Raw genomic sequence first — 17,477 nt, forward strand, 5'->3', positions numbered from 1 at the left:
AGAGATGAAAGATAATAATTTGGAATTCTGTCAAAGCCTCCTCTTATTTTATAACACAAGAACAATTGCATGTGATTTTCAAAGAAACACAGATCCCTCTATTTCAAACAGTTTCATTTCCTCTGGAAGGAAACAGTCTATTTATAGGAAGAAAAAACATACTGGAAGTATCACTCTGACAATAGGGACTGTATATAAAATTATAGCACAGCCCAGTCCATGTTGAGATTAGAATCACTTTCCCCCCTTAACATCAAGCTCTCAGGGCTTCCAGGAAAAAGCACTGAACATTTAAAAGACCCATCTATAGTGTTTTCAAATATAAGCCACCCTTTCTGAATAAAGGGGGAGGAAGAAGGTGACTTTATTCATCTTTGTATCATGCAGCATTCCAAAAAAGAACTCCTTGCTCATCTTTTGCAGATACATAGCTGGCCTTCAAGAACAGTCCTTTAGGTTTGTTCACAAATTCAAGTCAATACTGATTTTTATTTTTTTTTAAAACATATATACTATAAAGAACTACTACCTTACTAATGGCTCTTAGCCTGATCTATACTGCAATTTCCTCTCCGCACCTCTTACAGTTGCTGTCTGGAGTTCCTCCCAATCACTTTCATCTCAAACCCTTTCCACTTCCATGCACTCCTTAAAAAATATCCTGCCTAATGTTTAAATTCTCCTTTTAAGCAATGCTTACAAGCTCTGCCAGTTGCCTTCGATACTGTGCTGCACACCTTGAAATCTTCCCCCAATTTCCATGATTCCTCTACTGCTACTCTGGTAAACCTTCAGCAGGTCTTACAGACATGTCTATTTTATAACATTCCAAAAGCATCTGTCCTTCACAGCCCTTTTTTCTTCATCATCTTTCAGAGCAACGTCACCATTTCCATGGTATTTGCAGGTCTACATGACCAGACTTGAGTATTCCCTATGTTGATAGAAAGGCTTTTCATTCTTTATGTGTCAATTATTCAGTTGGGCATATTTGCTCCTTCTCTCCTGCGCTGCCTCTCTTACCTGGGGAGAGAATACTGTAAATATCTGTCAAAGAGGCTTCATTATCCCACTTCAGACTCTTTGTAATGGTGTTGACTAAAACCTTTGCAACAGCCAGACCACTGGGTACTACAGTTTATATCATTAACTAACAACTCTCAGGAATTCTTGATTATTTGCCTATTTCCACCTGTTTCTTTAGCCTGGTTTCTAAGGAAAGTGGGCTTACATGGTCATCATGCAGAGTGGGCATACATGTCTGTGCATGCTTCCATTCTGTGCTTGGATACTACCTGGCCCAGTTGAGTGGAGTTTTGGGGATTTTGTTTTAATTTGAATTTAAAACAATCCTTGTAGCCAAACTGTAGCACACAGGAACTAAAGCCAAGGTGAGGTTTTTCAGAGTACGCTAAAACCATATCTAAAAATATTCATGGCCTGAGTTATGGTATGAGTCTCAGGCTTAAAAAATATCAATATTTATAACTTTTACTTAAAATACATGTATCTGAATGAATACACATGTAAAGGATTCAGCTAGCAGATGTTCAAAAATGCCTGAGAATGCAGGATTTTTTAAATGAAAACAAATAAATGAATGCATTCTTGTTTTGAATATCATAGCTGGAACTACCTCTGAAGTGTAAATCATACACTTAGTAAGTCTGCTATTATTATTATGGCAAGTGCAAGCAAATGGCCAGGTAGAGACTAAGTCATTCTATATATAGTAATGGATGTGTGTTTATTTGCGACAATTGTGTGAGCAAATCCTGCATGAAGTTTTTTGCCAAATAGGATTTTTTTCATAAGCCTTCAATGTTTATTTTCTGAAAATCACACTTAAATGATGAAAGGTCACTTCAAAATAAATAAATAAAAAAAATTAAACTGAACCAAAGTTTGCAATAAGCTACTTTGTTTAAATGGAATAATTTAGAAAAAGTTGAGTACATACTACTTGGACTTGTCCATCTTCTCCTATTTGGTGGATCTGAACCTGCTGAGCATTGGCTAGTGCATAGTGTAGTGCTTGGGGCTGGTTCTGCTGGATCTCATTAGAAGCTGAAACCGAACTCTGTGAACCCTCTGAAAGAGAGACAAAAATCTAGCTTTATTAAATGTGTTGATCTCATGCCAGTGGCCAGGCAACAATGCATTAAGACTTAAAAACTGTGGAAAACAAACACAATCAGTAAGTAGACATAGATCATTTGTATGTTAGTATTCTTACACATTGTTGCTCACCTGTAGATTTGCCTACAAACTCCCAAAGAGTTCCAAAGGCTATTTTGTCTCTGAGAAAGCATATGTTTAAAAGCATCTTTTGAATCTAGATTAAAGATTCTACAACAGTAAAAGTCATATTACAGCAAAACCACATATATTTTTAATTAGCAGCCCCTACAAAAAGGAAGACACCTGGTGTTATCTTCAAGGAACAGGAAAACCATTGCGTGATTTCAAGTGGATAACAATTTGCAATTAGAAGCAGACATATCATAGATTCCTTTCTAGGTTTTCCAGCTACAGGGAAAGGATTCTTCTAAATCTAATGGTACATATGCTTTCCTACAGACCAAGATGTAGGAGAGGATGGAAACTATTTGATTATTGCCAAAGAGAAGTAACTGCTTGGCTGGAGAAGAAAGAGTTAAAGAAGAAGCAAAGTACACTGTGATTAAGCAGAGCAACCCAGCTAGACAGGAGTAGGAGAACAGAAAGATAAGGAACTGGTTATTTTGGGACTGTTTGTGAAACAACGAAGAATGCTGGAAAAAACAAAACCGTAAACGAGGAACTAAACATGATGTGCTAAAACTAGCTTGGTATAAAAGGTAGAGCAATAGGCTAAAAATATCTTTTGCTAGAATGGCATAAAAGCTAAAGCAATAGGCAATAAAGTGATTCGCTGCATGAAGATGCTCTGAGTCCGTGCCTTTCATATGCCACACCAAGACCCCACTAGCAGGTAAATGTATCACTAGATTACATATATCCCTCTAGCAATCAGGAAAAAATCCTGGGGCTATTGATCAATGACACTTTGCAGCACATGTAACAAGTTCAAGTAGGCACTGCTAGGAAAAACCTTAAAATGCCCCAGTATCATACTAATATCATATTAGTAGCACACTAAGATTCTGCACCAGTCCTAATTTTCTCCCCCCCCCCCCCCCTTTTTTTTTTTTTTGAGACATCTTGGAGAATAGGACTGTCAGAAAGGACCTTTAGAATAACGCATTGTTTGAAGAAATACTTTTTACATACAGCAATCCTCTAAACAATTTTAACATTTATCTTTTACTATGCCACAAAAATACACTGAATGAAATCTCTGAAGCATTAAGTGGTTTACAATTTTTCAAAATTATTTATTGCTCTGACAATGACTTCTATGCTACAAGATAACGTAAAACACATTGACATATAACATGTAGTTAGATTCAATACCACAGGACTTTCAACCTCTCCAAACACCAGAAACTATAATGAACATATTTAAGAAGCAGTATCACTCTACTTCCATTGTAGATCATTTCCTTGCAAGATTTCATATATTGCTTAAATAAGCACCAGACAGGTCTCATCCTGCTCAGACATGACTGATGGTTGATATACTCTGATTCTTAAAATGACTGGGTTTTTTGAACCAACACAGAAGGAAGCCATGTGTTATAAAATTTTAATACATCTACTTAATACTTTAAGATTCATACTAAAAAGAAAATGTTTTGCAAGAATGAGCTTTATTCATTCATACAAATATTTTAAAGGAAATGATCTCGAACAAAATCGTCCATTCTTTGGGGGGTTTTTTCATCCTATCTGCAAATGTTTGTGTAAGAAGATAAATTTGAGTTTTATGTCTAAACATGAAGACTGGAAACTAACTCAAAACCACCAATCTAGTATTTACTTACTTGTTGAAAGTTGCCCTGGGTTCACCTATAACAGTTATTTTTCTCTTTCTTAGTAGCTGGTGCAGTGCTTTAGTCTGAGAACAATGCTGATAACACACCAATGTTTTACTTGTTGCTAAGTAATGCTTACTCCGATCAAGGACTTTTCAGCCTCTCATGCTCTGCCAGTGAGAAGGGGCACAAGAAACCGGGAGGAAGCAGAGACAGGACACCTGACCCAAACTAGCCAAAGGGGTATTCCATAACACAGCATGTCATGCCCAGTATATAAAGTGGGGGGAGTTGCCCGGAAGGCCCAGACTGATGCTCGGGTCAGGCTGGGTATTGGTTGGCAGGTGGTGAGCAATTGTATTGTGCATCACTTGTGTTTATTGGGGGATTTTTTCCCCCCTTCCCTTTTTAATTTTATATTCTCTCCCCTTGTCATTTCCATTATCATGATTAGTATTAGTGGTAGTATTAGAAGTTTTGTATTTTACTTTAATTATTGGACTGTTCTTACCTCAACCTGTGGGATTTACATTCTTTCAATTCTCCTCCCCATCCAGATGGGAGTGGGTAGGAAGAAGGGGGGAAGCGAGCGAGCAGCTGCATGGTTCTGAGTTACCAGCTGGGCTTAAACCACAACAGTTCTTTGTGGCACCCAACATGGGGCTCGAAGGGTTGAGATAACAACAGATCTGACCAGAGTGTGCCTACACGTATTTGTGATAAGCATTTATTGTTTCGGATTAATAGTCACTCATCACAATGTTGATTTATTTGCCCTCAGAGTTCTTAGGCTTGGTCTCAGAGTTTCAGCATGTTGTACCTTACTTGCAGCCAATATTTGCTGGTTTAGTGTTTATCAGCTGGGGGGCCTGGGCTGAGGTTCTCGTTTCACTGTACTTTATGGTAATGGCTTGTGATACAACAGACTCATTGATCATGAAACTGGTCTGGCGTGCATTCCCAGCGTGGCCATCACCTCTATACTTTGGGAGGCATGTAATGGGAATTTTTAAAAACTACACATCTTTTTTCCTCCCTTGGAGGGTCAACCTAGGAAGGAGACATTCCCTCACACCCTCCGCTCCCCCACCATGCTATTTACAGCAGCATTTGAGAATTCTAAAGGTTTTGAATATCCTTTGGATACCCTTGAAAACAGCTTGCTCCTTTTGCTGGGAACCAGTATTTTGTTGAATATGGTTCAGGTCTTGTCTAAGGTTAAACAACTATTTAAGAATACCACCAGGAGATCTTCCCCAAGGCTGGACAGTTATGAGTGGCAGGGTGTGTGTGATAGTATGGGCAAGTATCTAGGCCAGTGGGACCCTCCAGTGCTTTGGAACTTCACTCCTGAACAAATGTGAAATCCGGAAAAATTAGCAGAACACTTAGACAAGGTGTGCTGTGGTCCTGGCAATACCAGAGAGGGACAAATCACCACAACGTGCTGGGGCTTGGCCCATGCCTACAGAGCCCTGCTAAACACTATCCAGTACCCTCATGGGGGAAAAGATGTCTCTGGATCTGATGGCAAAGCAACAGACAACGCATCTGTTCCATCCCCAGCAATGAGCACAGCAGCCACTCCAACTCCAGTAGCAGGCACTGCAGCTGAACCAAAGAACCAATCCATGCCAATATCAGTTGCCCCTAAAAGCAAGAGGAAAAGCAAACAAAGAGCATGAATAGCAACTCATGTAGCGAAGGAAGATGAAGACTCAACGTACAAACTAGAGTGAGTGACATCTGAACGAGAGGAATTAGTACAGGAGTCAGAGGAAGAGGTAACTTCTCGATCCCAGACCCTGACTGAGCTGCGGAATATGCAAAAAGATTTCAGCCGTCTTCCAGGTGAGCACATCATCACCTGGATGCTCCAATGCTGGGACAATGGGGCAGATAGTCATGAACTAGAAGGTAGGGAAGCCAAGCAGCTGGGGTCACTTGCTAGGGAAGGGGGAATTGAAAAAGCGATTGTGAAAGGCAGCTCTTGGCAGCTGTGAAGGAAAGGTATCACTACAAGGATGATGTTATATGTCACCCAGGCAAGTGGACCACAATAGAGTAAGGCCTCCAGTACCCGAGGGAATTAACCATTCTAGAGATGATCCATCCTAAATCATATGGTGGGAATGCATCCGTAGATCCAGATGAAGTCGAATGTACACGACCCACGTGGAGGAAATTTACACAGAGTGCGCCATCATCATATGCCAACTCATTGGCATCAATGAACTGGAGGAAGGCAGCGGCTCCAACAGTAGATGAAGCGAGTCATCAGCTCCTGGAGTTTGAAGACAATCTCACCCCTTCCATCATTTCAGCTGTGGAAAAACTGTCCTGGGAGTTCAAACAATTGAGATAATCTATCCAGCTCCCCACATGTACAGACCCACATCTCAGCTATTAACAGAAGGCACCCTGTTGCTTGAGAGGGAAGATATACGAGGTACACGCCACGGGCCACCCTATGGTTTTACCTGCAGGATCACAGAGAAGACATGAGAAAGTGGGATGGAAAACCTGCCTCAGTTCTGAAGGAACAGGTACGTGAATTGAAAAGGAAAACAATGGTCAGTTGTTGGATTTTGGTGTTGGGGGGTTTCTTCTTAAGAAGAAAGAAGAGAGAGAGGATTCAACAGTGGCTAAAAACAAAACATCCTTTCTAAGTACTGCTTTTCCCCTCTAAATCTCTGACCAGACCAAAGTAACATTCTTTTTTAAACATTCCCCATTAAAAACAAACACAAACATGAATCACACAGGGCTTGAATAGAGGATATATCAACACTTATAAATCACTCTCTAGCCTCACATTTTCAAATTTGATATGTTATAGAATCCCTGGCACCAAGAAGCTATACAGCTGAACTCCTGCTTTGAAATTTTCCACTGCACTGGTTACGAAGAGGTACTTCAACATGAACAAACAGCTTATGCAGTGCTAGTACTGAGGACATTATCCATGGCATTCCCAAAGCACCCTCTGCTACTTGGAATAGCCTGGGAGCCACCCATGGAATGGAAGATTATGCATTGACTATTCCACTGGTGATTAAGTTGTGATACAGGTCAGGGGGAGAAAACCCAATTGAAACATTCCTTCCTCCCAAGTTGAAATTGGACCTATTAGATTTTCCATTTGTTTACTGCATGTGCTTATGAGTCAAAGTAAATTTAGCCTATGTGAGTCTGTCTTCTCAGACAAATGTTCAGGAGTTGGCAAAATCACCCCCACTGAAGTAGTTAGTTCTGTCACATCTCTCAAAGCTGATGTTTTTCAGACACTGCTGAGCAAGATGAGATTTGTCAGACAAACGTAATTTGTAACTGTTTCAAAAAGATGTGTGGTTAATTCTCAACTAAGATCAATTTTAAGATTTCTCACTTCAAAGGCAAATCCTTTGGCATTTTCTAATTTTTTCCTATTCTACTTCATAGTTATCAGTTGAGCATCTGGCTTCTCATTTTGGAAGGAAATGTAGGAGGTACAGATTCTGTAGCAGAAGAACTCAGACTTAGTCTCCTTATGTGTTGTTATTCAAAATTGTTTTCCTGGTGTATAGGCCTCCCAGCCTCACGCTTTTGCTTCTTGCTTCCTTGATGTGTAGTCCTAGCAAGGAAAGGTTAATGGCCAGAGGTAGCGTCCTCAAACAAAAAGCAGGGAAAACACCATTACTGAACAATTAATAGAAATAAAACTGTATGCTGTAAACTATTACCTCAACCTCACTCATCCAGTGCTAAATGCCTCCAATTTTGCAGAACCACTTTGAAGATTTGGCTGCACATACATTTTTATATGTGACATCATGCATAGGCTGAGCAGTTGTACATATAAATCCCAAAGTCATAGAACTAATTAAAAATTCTGACATGGAAAACTGTGATAACAGTTTTAACAAGAGAAATTAAAAGAAAGGGAGAAGGCACTCTTCAATTAATTCTCCTCCCAAAAACCTAATTTCCTAGTGCCTTCCCTCCATAGACTGCTAATGTTTTTAAAATGAGTATCTAGCTAAATTATCATGGCAGCCATGTATATGACTCATCAGAAAAAAGAGGAGAAAAACACACATTAAGGACCAAAGTGTTTGCTCTGAGCAGAGCAAACCACTGCAATTAATACAATTAAATGCAATTAAAAATAATGACCCCACTTGGAGTACCGTGTGCAGTTCTGGTGTCCTCAACATAAGGAGGACATGGAGCTGTTGCAGCAAGTCCAGAGGAGGGCCACGAGGATGATAAGGGGGCTGGAGCACCTCTCGTGTGAAGACAGGCTGAGAAAGTTGGGGCTGTTCAGCCTGGAGAAGAGAAGGCTGCATGGAGACCTCATAGCAGCCTTCCAGTATCTGAAGGGGGCAGACAAGGATGCCAGAGAGGGACTCTTCATCAGGGACTGAAGTGATAGGACAAGGGAGAATGGGTTTAAATTTCAATGGGGGAAGTTCAGGTTACATATAAGGAAGAAGTTCTTTACTGTGAGGGTGGTGAGGCGATGGAACAGATTGCCCAAGGAAGTCATCAATGCTCCATCCCTGGCAGTGTTCAAGGCCAGGTTGGACAGAGCTTTGGGTGACATGGTCTAGTGTGAGGTGTCCCTGCCCATGGCAGGGGGGTTGGAACTACATGATCCTAAGGTCCTTTCCAACCCAAGCCATTCTATGATTCTATGATAATACCTCAATTCCAACAAAAGGCAACAGATTCAAACAGAAGAGCCAGATAAAATAACAAAAGCCAACTTCTGCCTAAATATAACAGTCTGCTACTACAACTTTATACAACCCATAAATATTGTGGCTACTGTAGTGCTTCACAGTCCTGTGAGAACAGTTCTTAAGCCAGTATTTTTCATTTGTTATTATTATTCATGTCTACATACCTATATGGAAATATAGAATCACCTAAAACATATTTCTTCAGAGGAAAAGACTTCAGGAACAAAATTTAGTACATCCTACTAAATGGTATGAACGCACCAAGAAAGATTTATTCACTTGACTCCTCTTATGAATATCGGTTGCAGAAACATTTTGACCCTCTACTGAAGAAAAAAAAAAAAAACCAAACAAAAAAACAAAAACAAACAAAAAAAAAACCCAAAAAGAAAACAAAACACCACACAAAAAAAAAAAAAAAAAAGAAAAAAACCCATGGCAAAAAAAAACCCATATTATGGCATGAAGCTGCATGTGCTGAATTTTTTCAGTTAACACACAGAGATGCATGTTCTCAAGCATCTTGGTGAAGCCAGGCATTCAGATAACGTACAAACCCACAAAAGCCAATCTCTCTCTCACTCTGGAATATACGCTTTCATTTCTGGCAATTCTATAGTTTACTACTGTTTTAGAGACAGACTCCCTTCTCCCTCTTCTCCTTGTGAATACACACACAGAGATCTCACTTTCTAGGACCATTAATGCACTGCAAGCAGGAGCATGACTGCAATTTGTAGATGAAACAGGATTAGAAGCTCATCCTACCAGGAATCTACTTTAGTACAAGCACCACAAGGTTGGTCGAAGCCAAACCACTCAAGGAGGTGCTTGGATTCCACCAAAGGGCCATGATTATTTAACTACAAATGGTTAGCTACACTTAATACATAGATAGACTCCTTGAGAAGCACTGTAAATATACACACGCTGTAAAAGAGATGCCTCTTTGACAATGATAAATGGTACTTCCAAAAAAAAAAAAACATGCAAGAATATAAAATCCACTCCAAAACTTCAACTGAGAGAAACATGGGTTTCTCCATTTATCTTTGTTAAGCAAAAATACCCACATTTCTAGGTACTACATGCACCTGTTGTAAATATACCTTAAGATCAAAGTAATTTTCAGGTATACTGAAAACCAAATGTCATTATTGCTATAAGTTTCCATTTCTGTTGGGGTTGGTTTTACTACTGTGGGTTGGGGGAGGGTGTGGGATAATTACTGAATATGATTTAGAAATTAAACTTATATTTAAAAATGTAGCATTGCTCACACATAAAGGAAAAATGGACTTTCAGGGTAAGATGCAGCTGCACGTGGTATGCCAGGAATTCACTCCACAGCGGTTCCCGTGGCAACATTGCTTGACGGAGGATGGAGCAGAGTGGAGATTCTGCGGCCAAACTCTGTCCCAACACCAGCAGAGATGGGAACTAGGGGGTACTTAAAACTGATAAGTTGCATACTTGCTGCCCTGAGCCAACGGTCTGTCATCTTTTGACAAAATGCTGTCCTTTGTGTGAACTTTGCTTCATTATAAAGCATTTTAATACAAAAACACACCTCCAATGCTACCCGCCTCCAAAGTGAGACCACCCCTCTTTGAGCATGCTCTTTGAATTTTTTGTGGCATATACCTTTAAAAGTGAAGCGAGGAAAATTTACACCAATAACAATAAAGGTATGTATGACTAGAGTCACTCAAGCTCCACCTTGAAAGTGAAAAATAGTATAAAAATGACCCAAAAAGTGGGGGGCTTTAGGGAAGACATCATCGTGGACGAGCCGAGGAAGACCCCATCAGCTGACTACTCTCGACTCCTGGGACCAGTCGACGAGCTGGACCTTTCTTCCCCCCTATAGGGACGCCTTTGGGTAAGACTTGCACTGTACCCAGTGCTTCCCCAGGAAAATTAGGAATCTCTATATAGAGTTACTTTTTACTTTTATACTTTAAAGCCAGGCTGTATTATTCATAACTTTGTCGTGCGGTTGTATACCTTATTATTTGCACGTGCTTTTGCAGACAGTGTATTTATCACCGGCAATCCACAAGAACCTGTATGTGTTGCTTTAATAAACTGCACTGTTTAAGTAGCTAATCGTAAATCTCTCATTGAACGCGACCAGCTCCCTCAGTGTGGCCGTGCTAGTTTGTGAGCACGATTAGACTGAAGGTGCAGTGCACTATTAGTGCATCCGGAATCGTGATTATTCAATATATTGAATGCGACCGGACTGATAGTGGCAAATTGGGCATCACTCAGAATCTAAGCCTAGCCGCACCCAGCCCCTCTAACATCTGAGGACCAGCTGGAAAGCAAGGGGGTTTATTTTCTGCCAAATTATTTTACCCTTTCACGCAACAGAAAATTGGCGTAGTCGGCAGGATTGCCATGGATAAACTGCTGCAAAAATATGATTGTGCCCCTTCCCCGGCTGGGAAGGAGTGGGCCCAAAAATTTTGGAAAGATGAAGAGAAAGTGGTAGAACGTATTGAACAATGTCAGGCTTTACAAAAGATCAGAGTGGGAAAAGCTAAAAATGTTATTTGTGCAGTCTTAGGTGCCTGTTTATCTTGTGCACAAGCAGCAGCTAAAAATGCCCCTGCTCCTAATCTGATTTCTGCTGTAGAATATACAACTCTGAAATCAGAAAATGAGGTGCTGAAGTCATCATTAGCTTTTCATAAGGAGACAGGAGAAAAACTAGAGGCTCGAAATGATGAACTTGCGAGCGAAAATGAAAAATTAGTAACTCGAAATAATCAACTCGCAAGTGAAAATGAAAAATTAAAAACTCAAAATGATCAGCTTGCGAGCAAAAATGCAAAACTAGAAGCTCGAAATGATGAACTTATATCACAAGCTGATCGATTCGGGGTTGAAAATAAGATCTTAGGATCCCGAGTTGATCGATTAATGAATCAAAATTATCAACTTAAATTACTACTGGAAAAGGTGAATGGGCTGTTGGATAAAATGCAACCTTCTGCTCCGGTCCAGCAGATTCGTAGGTTAATGCGTTGCCCAGCTCAGACAGAAGATTTTTGGTCTGACAGTGATGATGATGAGGTGGAAGGGACCCTTGCTTTTCAATCGATTCCCTTACGACCTCTGATTAAAACTGAAACTGCTGTTGATAGTGATGAGGAGGTCCACACTATTGTGCGTACCACTCCATGGTCACCAACAGAATTACTGAAATTAAAGGAAAAATACTCAAGACGGGCAGGAGAGTCTGAGACGGAGTATCTATGGCGAGTCTCCCTTCAGGGAGGAGATATGGTCATGTTAAATGAGGAAGAAGCAGGAGGTTTTTAGGGGCCCGGAGTATTTTTAACTACCTTGCCAGGGGATCGTCAACAGAGGGTTGTCTGTTTTTTTTTACCTGAACCACTGTAAGATGATGATGGTGTTCGCCTTGAAAAGCTTTTCACAGCAAGACTCTGCCCTCGCTGTTTCCGCCTCCAAGCTGTTCGGCATTTAGAGTCTATGCTTTGCTTGATTCTGTACCAGTCAGATTCTGTGATGCCAAATTTGTAAAATAGGTGACCTGTAATTAGAAACATGAAGGGCTGAAAATTAGTATAAATCCATATTTTTCCAGAAAATGCATAGATGGCACACGTTGTCACACACACAAGGTGAGCAAAGCACCTTATGCTTGACACTGCCTAAAGGAATACGATGACATTATGAAAAATGCCAAAGCCATACAGTGATGTGATTTCAACAACTATTCACAAAATTAAATAACCATGCAGTTATATATTTAAAAATATCAGAATATTAGAAATTTCCTGATCTACATTTCTATCCGTGGAAACTGCACCATTACATTCAAGCTGTGCAACACTACCCAAGAGAAGGATCCACTGCTTCAAAGCCAAAACTAGAAAAAGATTTCTTTCTCACTGGTAGTGCCCCACAATATGTATACGTGTGTTAAGTAGGAAGCCATATAAAGCTCCCTATAAAAGATAAAGGGGGAAAAAAACCCCAGTACGGGGGGGGAAACAAACCACACACACCCCAAAACAAAAACCCCCAAAAACCCAAAACAAACAAAAAAAACCAATCAAACAACAACAAAAAAAAACCCCACACCAAACCCTCTTTTAAAGCTCAGTTCAAAATTCATCAGAATCCAATAAAAATGCAATATAAAATTAGAATCTTCTGAAAATGTTACTACTAGTATTAAGTCATTTAAAGAGCTACATTACACACTTTCCTGCTGTTTGCACAGATTTTTATTCTAACTGCCTACTCTGTCACAGTAGCTGCATGTGCAAATTAGGCATGAAAAATTAGCATTTAAGTACAAAGATAGTTGATATAAAGGTTAAATGAATTTTAGATGTATAAATCTATCCAGTTGGTATTACGACCTAAAATGTTATTCTTCAAGTCTTTAGAAATCACATTTCATAACAGTCCACAGATGACTGAAAAAACCCCTAATGCTAACAACAGTGGAGTATTTAAGTAGATAAAAAGTTCACCATAACATCAGAAATATGATTTACCTGTAGTAGAGATACATCCCAAAAACATGTGCAAACAATATTTGAAAACTGGAGTGTGCTGACTTTATTCTCTATCCATAAATGATCACATGCAGGAGAGCTGTCAGCTGTCTCATTCCGAGTATGTCAAACAGCAAACAAAGTCAGAAAGGCAGCAATAAAGCAAGATACTGCAAATGAGACATTTTAACTTGAGGAAGTTCATATTAGAAAAGACAGAAATTGTTCGTGAGAAAGGATTTGACTTTTTTCAGAACATTTGCTAGTCAAAAGTGACATGAAGCATTGTAATCTGTAAGCAGCACAGTATCTACAAGCCACATAACCCTGGTAAAACCACATAAAAAAAAAATACATTTGGCAATATAATTCAGCACTTTGGCAAAAAGATGACGGTATTTTGGAAGACAGATGCACTTATACAAGAAAGGTGAAGGATTTAGATCATCTAAGGATACCTGACTGGTTTTAGCGGTATTTTTAAGACAATGGATGGTTGCAGTAACATTCAAAATAAAGGATGTGCTTGTTTTTAATCACTGAGGGTTTGCTTGCTTTGGGAACCTCACTTCCTAAACAAAGCTTTCTATGAAAACACACCAGAAACTTAAAAATAGTTCAGTTATTTAATAAATTGCAAGCACTTGAGTACTTTCTATAGACCAGATACATACTAGCAGCAGCTTGGGAGACAAAAACGGTTGCACAATGAATTCCCAAAGACACAGGCTATTCTGAAACATGCAGAGAGGAAATCGCTTTTGTTCGCAAGCAAGAACCAATGTTCGAATCCCATCAAGCAAAAGCTTAGGAGGAAGGTATGTGTGCATCAGGAAAATTAAAGAAGTCAGCTTTAAAAGCTGACAGGTGCATTACACTAAGTTTTCCCTTCCACATCCTATACACACAGCACATTCTTGCCAAAGTTCCTATAAAACTATAAAACAACTGACACATCAAGTTCTACAATGATTCTTGCGCACTGCAAAATAAATCTTTCTGTGGTTCAAAGAAAAATAATGTTTGGAAATGCAGTGAAGACAACCTGGTACAAACACAAAGATCATCACAGCAACAATGCCCAAATTATATACTTCCAAACTTTTGGAGCATCTACTGTACAAAATAGGGGGAGAAAGGGTTGGTTTTGTTTAAAAACAGGGCTAATTAGAAAAAAACAAAACCCGTGAAAACAATGTTCCTGAGAAAGTAATCTGCTCTTTCTTAAAGGTCAGAAGTCAGTCAGCAGACAAAGCATTCCACATAAAACATTAAATTGTAAAGAAATTTAATTAAGAACAAATTTAAGAAGAAGAGAAGACATTTGTAATATCAAAACCAGACATGAAATAGTCCAGTTAGATACCGCATTCAAAATCAGTCTCCTAAAAAACAAACTGCATATCAATAGCTTGCACTCGGGTATTGCTGGTTGCACTGCTTCCCATTCTCCATGAACACGAGATTTCTTTAGAAAAATAAAAGGTAAATCACTGTTCACAGACTTGGCAAAGTTCCCTTTGCTGCCCTTTATGCTGAGATGGCACAGACTTTCCCCCTATGTTATTGTTACATTTTGAGAGGTTAGGGAAAGTGTTACCACCAGAAAAATCTAACTACCACATGCATAAAATAAAGATATATTTACATTAAGTGTGTAATCCAAACAGATTTGGTTAACTGTTCTTTCCATTTTCAAATTCAACATAATTTTTAAAATGTACATAAAAAGCAACAAGATGTCCTATTCCAAATTCAAATGATTAAACTGATGAACAGAAACTTCTTTTTAATTAAGAAGAATATGATGGATATTATGAAAAACAAGGACTTCAGATTCTGCCTGCACAGAATCATGAAGAAGGGTGATTATTTGGGGGTTTAGCTAACAAAATACATTTTTTCACATAAGGGTCATACATTTGGAGTTCTTTTTATTAAACAAATAGCATATGACAAAATCTGCTGTACTAAACATTGGAACAGCAGAGGAAAAAATTAAGCACCTCTGAAGTTATTTTTTAATGATTTAGAATAGTCAGGGTTGGAAAGGACCTTAAGATCATCTAGTTCCAACCCCCCTGCCATGGGCAGGGACGCCTCGCACTAAACCATGTCACCCAAGACTCCATCCAACCTGGCCTTGAACACTGCCAGGGATGGAGGATTCTTGCACCTTCAGGCTTCAATTCTTCAAACATAATTACGCTCATGCATTGACCATATTGAAACAATTTTTAGGAGTAATTGTTTACTCATTTGACAGTGGGGATGTATGAGCTCCACAGCTGGGAGGCAGTTTCCCCCTCCACAACTTCAAAGCGTTTAGCGTTGGGCAAAAGGATGCAGGAAGGGGAGGGCAACATCATCCTCAGAAAAGGAAAACTTGCCCCATTACAGCTGGTGGGATGGCAGAACCTTGGCAACTTCTCCAGCATCACATGCCTGTGAACATCAATCATGTCACCAGATAATCACTTTCCATAACATTGTTCTCATCCACAGGCTAAACAGGGTCCAAAAAGAGATGGGGGGAGCTGTTAAAAACTCAGAGAGAGGGAGGAGGGAAGGAAAATTCAGCTACCAAGCAATTATTCTGTTTTCCATTTTATTTCTACAGTTCCTTTGTTTAACTATTACACTCATACCTTTCAAACAGCTATAAATTTATAGACTACTAGGGACTGAAGTGTGCACATGCTGTAGTACAAACTGCAGTCAGGGGGTACTGACAAACAGCCTCAAATACAATGGAAATTCTATTCTACTACACATACCTAGAGAAGGGTTCACTAAACCTGTGTCAGTAACCAGAATATTTTAAACGGCGAAATAGAAAAATCAAACACTTTATAGTGTTCACAAAGACTGAATTTTTTCTGGAAATTTTCAATTGTCAGCTTTTAAAGAAAAGAAATGCCCCATTTCCCTAGGTACAGGAGAGATGGTTAAAGAGGATTTCTGCAAATAATATTCCATAGAAAAGAGATTATTTTATTATACTTTTCGATTAAGTTATAATATATAAACCTCAAAATTCCGTGTTAATCAAATCCCTTTCTACTTGGATACTAAGAACTGAAGTCTATACTAAAGATCATGAGAAGTCTTATCTTACGTAACTTTATAACAAAACACAATTGCTAATTTTACAACTGCTTTACAGCAAATACCTAGAAATTGTTTACCTACAGTATGAAAATTAAATCTGTCATTAGAAGAGAGTAAGGAAATTCAGAAATACCATGAAGGACACAATTGAAAAAGCCAAACATGTTTGAGGAAACACTCCAGATGCGAAAAGCATCCACAAAGCCTGTAGTCTTCAGCGTGAGCATGCGATTAGATGATTTAGGGAATAAGGACTAACTTTAGGGACACTAACAAAGTGTTTTATCCACGAGTGGATTGCTCATATTGCATAATTCTCCTGGCTACAGATGCCATCATGATGTGGGTGTTATATTAATACAAATGTCAGCACATTAAGGAACCGAACTCTAAACACTGTATTTTCATATCTTTTACAAGATAGCTGGAATAGAAGTGAGACTGCAGGCATAAATTTCTGCACACTTAAGTGACAGCAGCCTATCACCATCCCATTCCTACTCCCCACAATCCCATTAACACCAGTCTTGTAATTACCAAGACACCATCTGTCCCAAACTATGGCTACTATAAATTCACAGAGTTCAACAGGGTGGGATGAAGTAACATCTGTCATGGTTTAAGCCCAGACAGTAACTCAGAACCACGCAGCCACTCGCTCACTACCCACCTTCTTCCCCCCTGCTCCTAGAGGGATGGGGAGTAGAATCAAAAGAATGTAAATCCCACAGGTTGAGGTAAGAACAGTCCAATAATTAAAGTATAATACAAAACTTCTAACACTACCACTAATAATAATAATGGAAATAACAAGGGGAGAGAATATAAAATTAAAAAGGGAAAAGGAAAAGAAAACAAACATAAGTGATGCACAGTACAATTGCTCACCACCTGCCAACCGATACCCAGCCTGACCCAAGCAATGATCTGGGCCTTCCAGGTAACTCCCCCCGGTTTATATACTGGGCATGACATGCTGTGGTATGGAATATCCCTTTGGCTAGTTTGGGTCAGGTGTCCTGTCTCTGCTTCCTCCTGGTTTCTTGTGCCTCTCCTCACTGGCAGAGCATGAGAGACTGAAAAGTCCTTGATCGGAGTAAGCATTACTTGGCAACAACTAAAAACATCGGTGTGTTATCAGCATTGTTCTCAGGCTAAAGTCGAAAACACAGCACTGCACCAGCTAC

The 17,477-nt window shown here is 39.4% G+C and overlaps 1 protein-coding gene across 17 annotated transcripts in view; it reads right to left on the reverse strand.

Annotated features, from left to right (window-relative positions):
* LOC115618974 (protein BANP-like) overlaps positions 1-17,477 on the reverse strand; it is a 186,603-nt gene that overhangs the window by 93,506 nt on the left and 75,620 nt on the right. For 16 of the 17 annotated variants that reach the window (XM_030510974.1, XM_030510985.1, XM_030510982.1 and 13 more), the window contains 2 exons: positions 12,039-12,203; positions 1,961-2,091 (listed from right to left, as the gene is read on the reverse strand). In XM_030510974.1, the coding sequence (XP_030366834.1) occupies positions 1,961-2,091; positions 12,039-12,203 (296 nt within the window). Of the gene's footprint in view, positions 1-660; positions 1,024-1,960; positions 2,092-12,038; positions 12,204-17,477 lie in introns of those variants that run through there. The other variant, XM_030510988.1, reaches the window with a different exon arrangement.

The sequence above is a fragment of the Strigops habroptila genome, chromosome W (genome assembly GCF_004027225.2).
Source record: "Strigops habroptila isolate Jane chromosome W, bStrHab1.2.pri, whole genome shotgun sequence".
NCBI lineage: Eukaryota > Metazoa > Chordata > Aves > Psittaciformes > Psittacidae > Strigops > Strigops habroptila.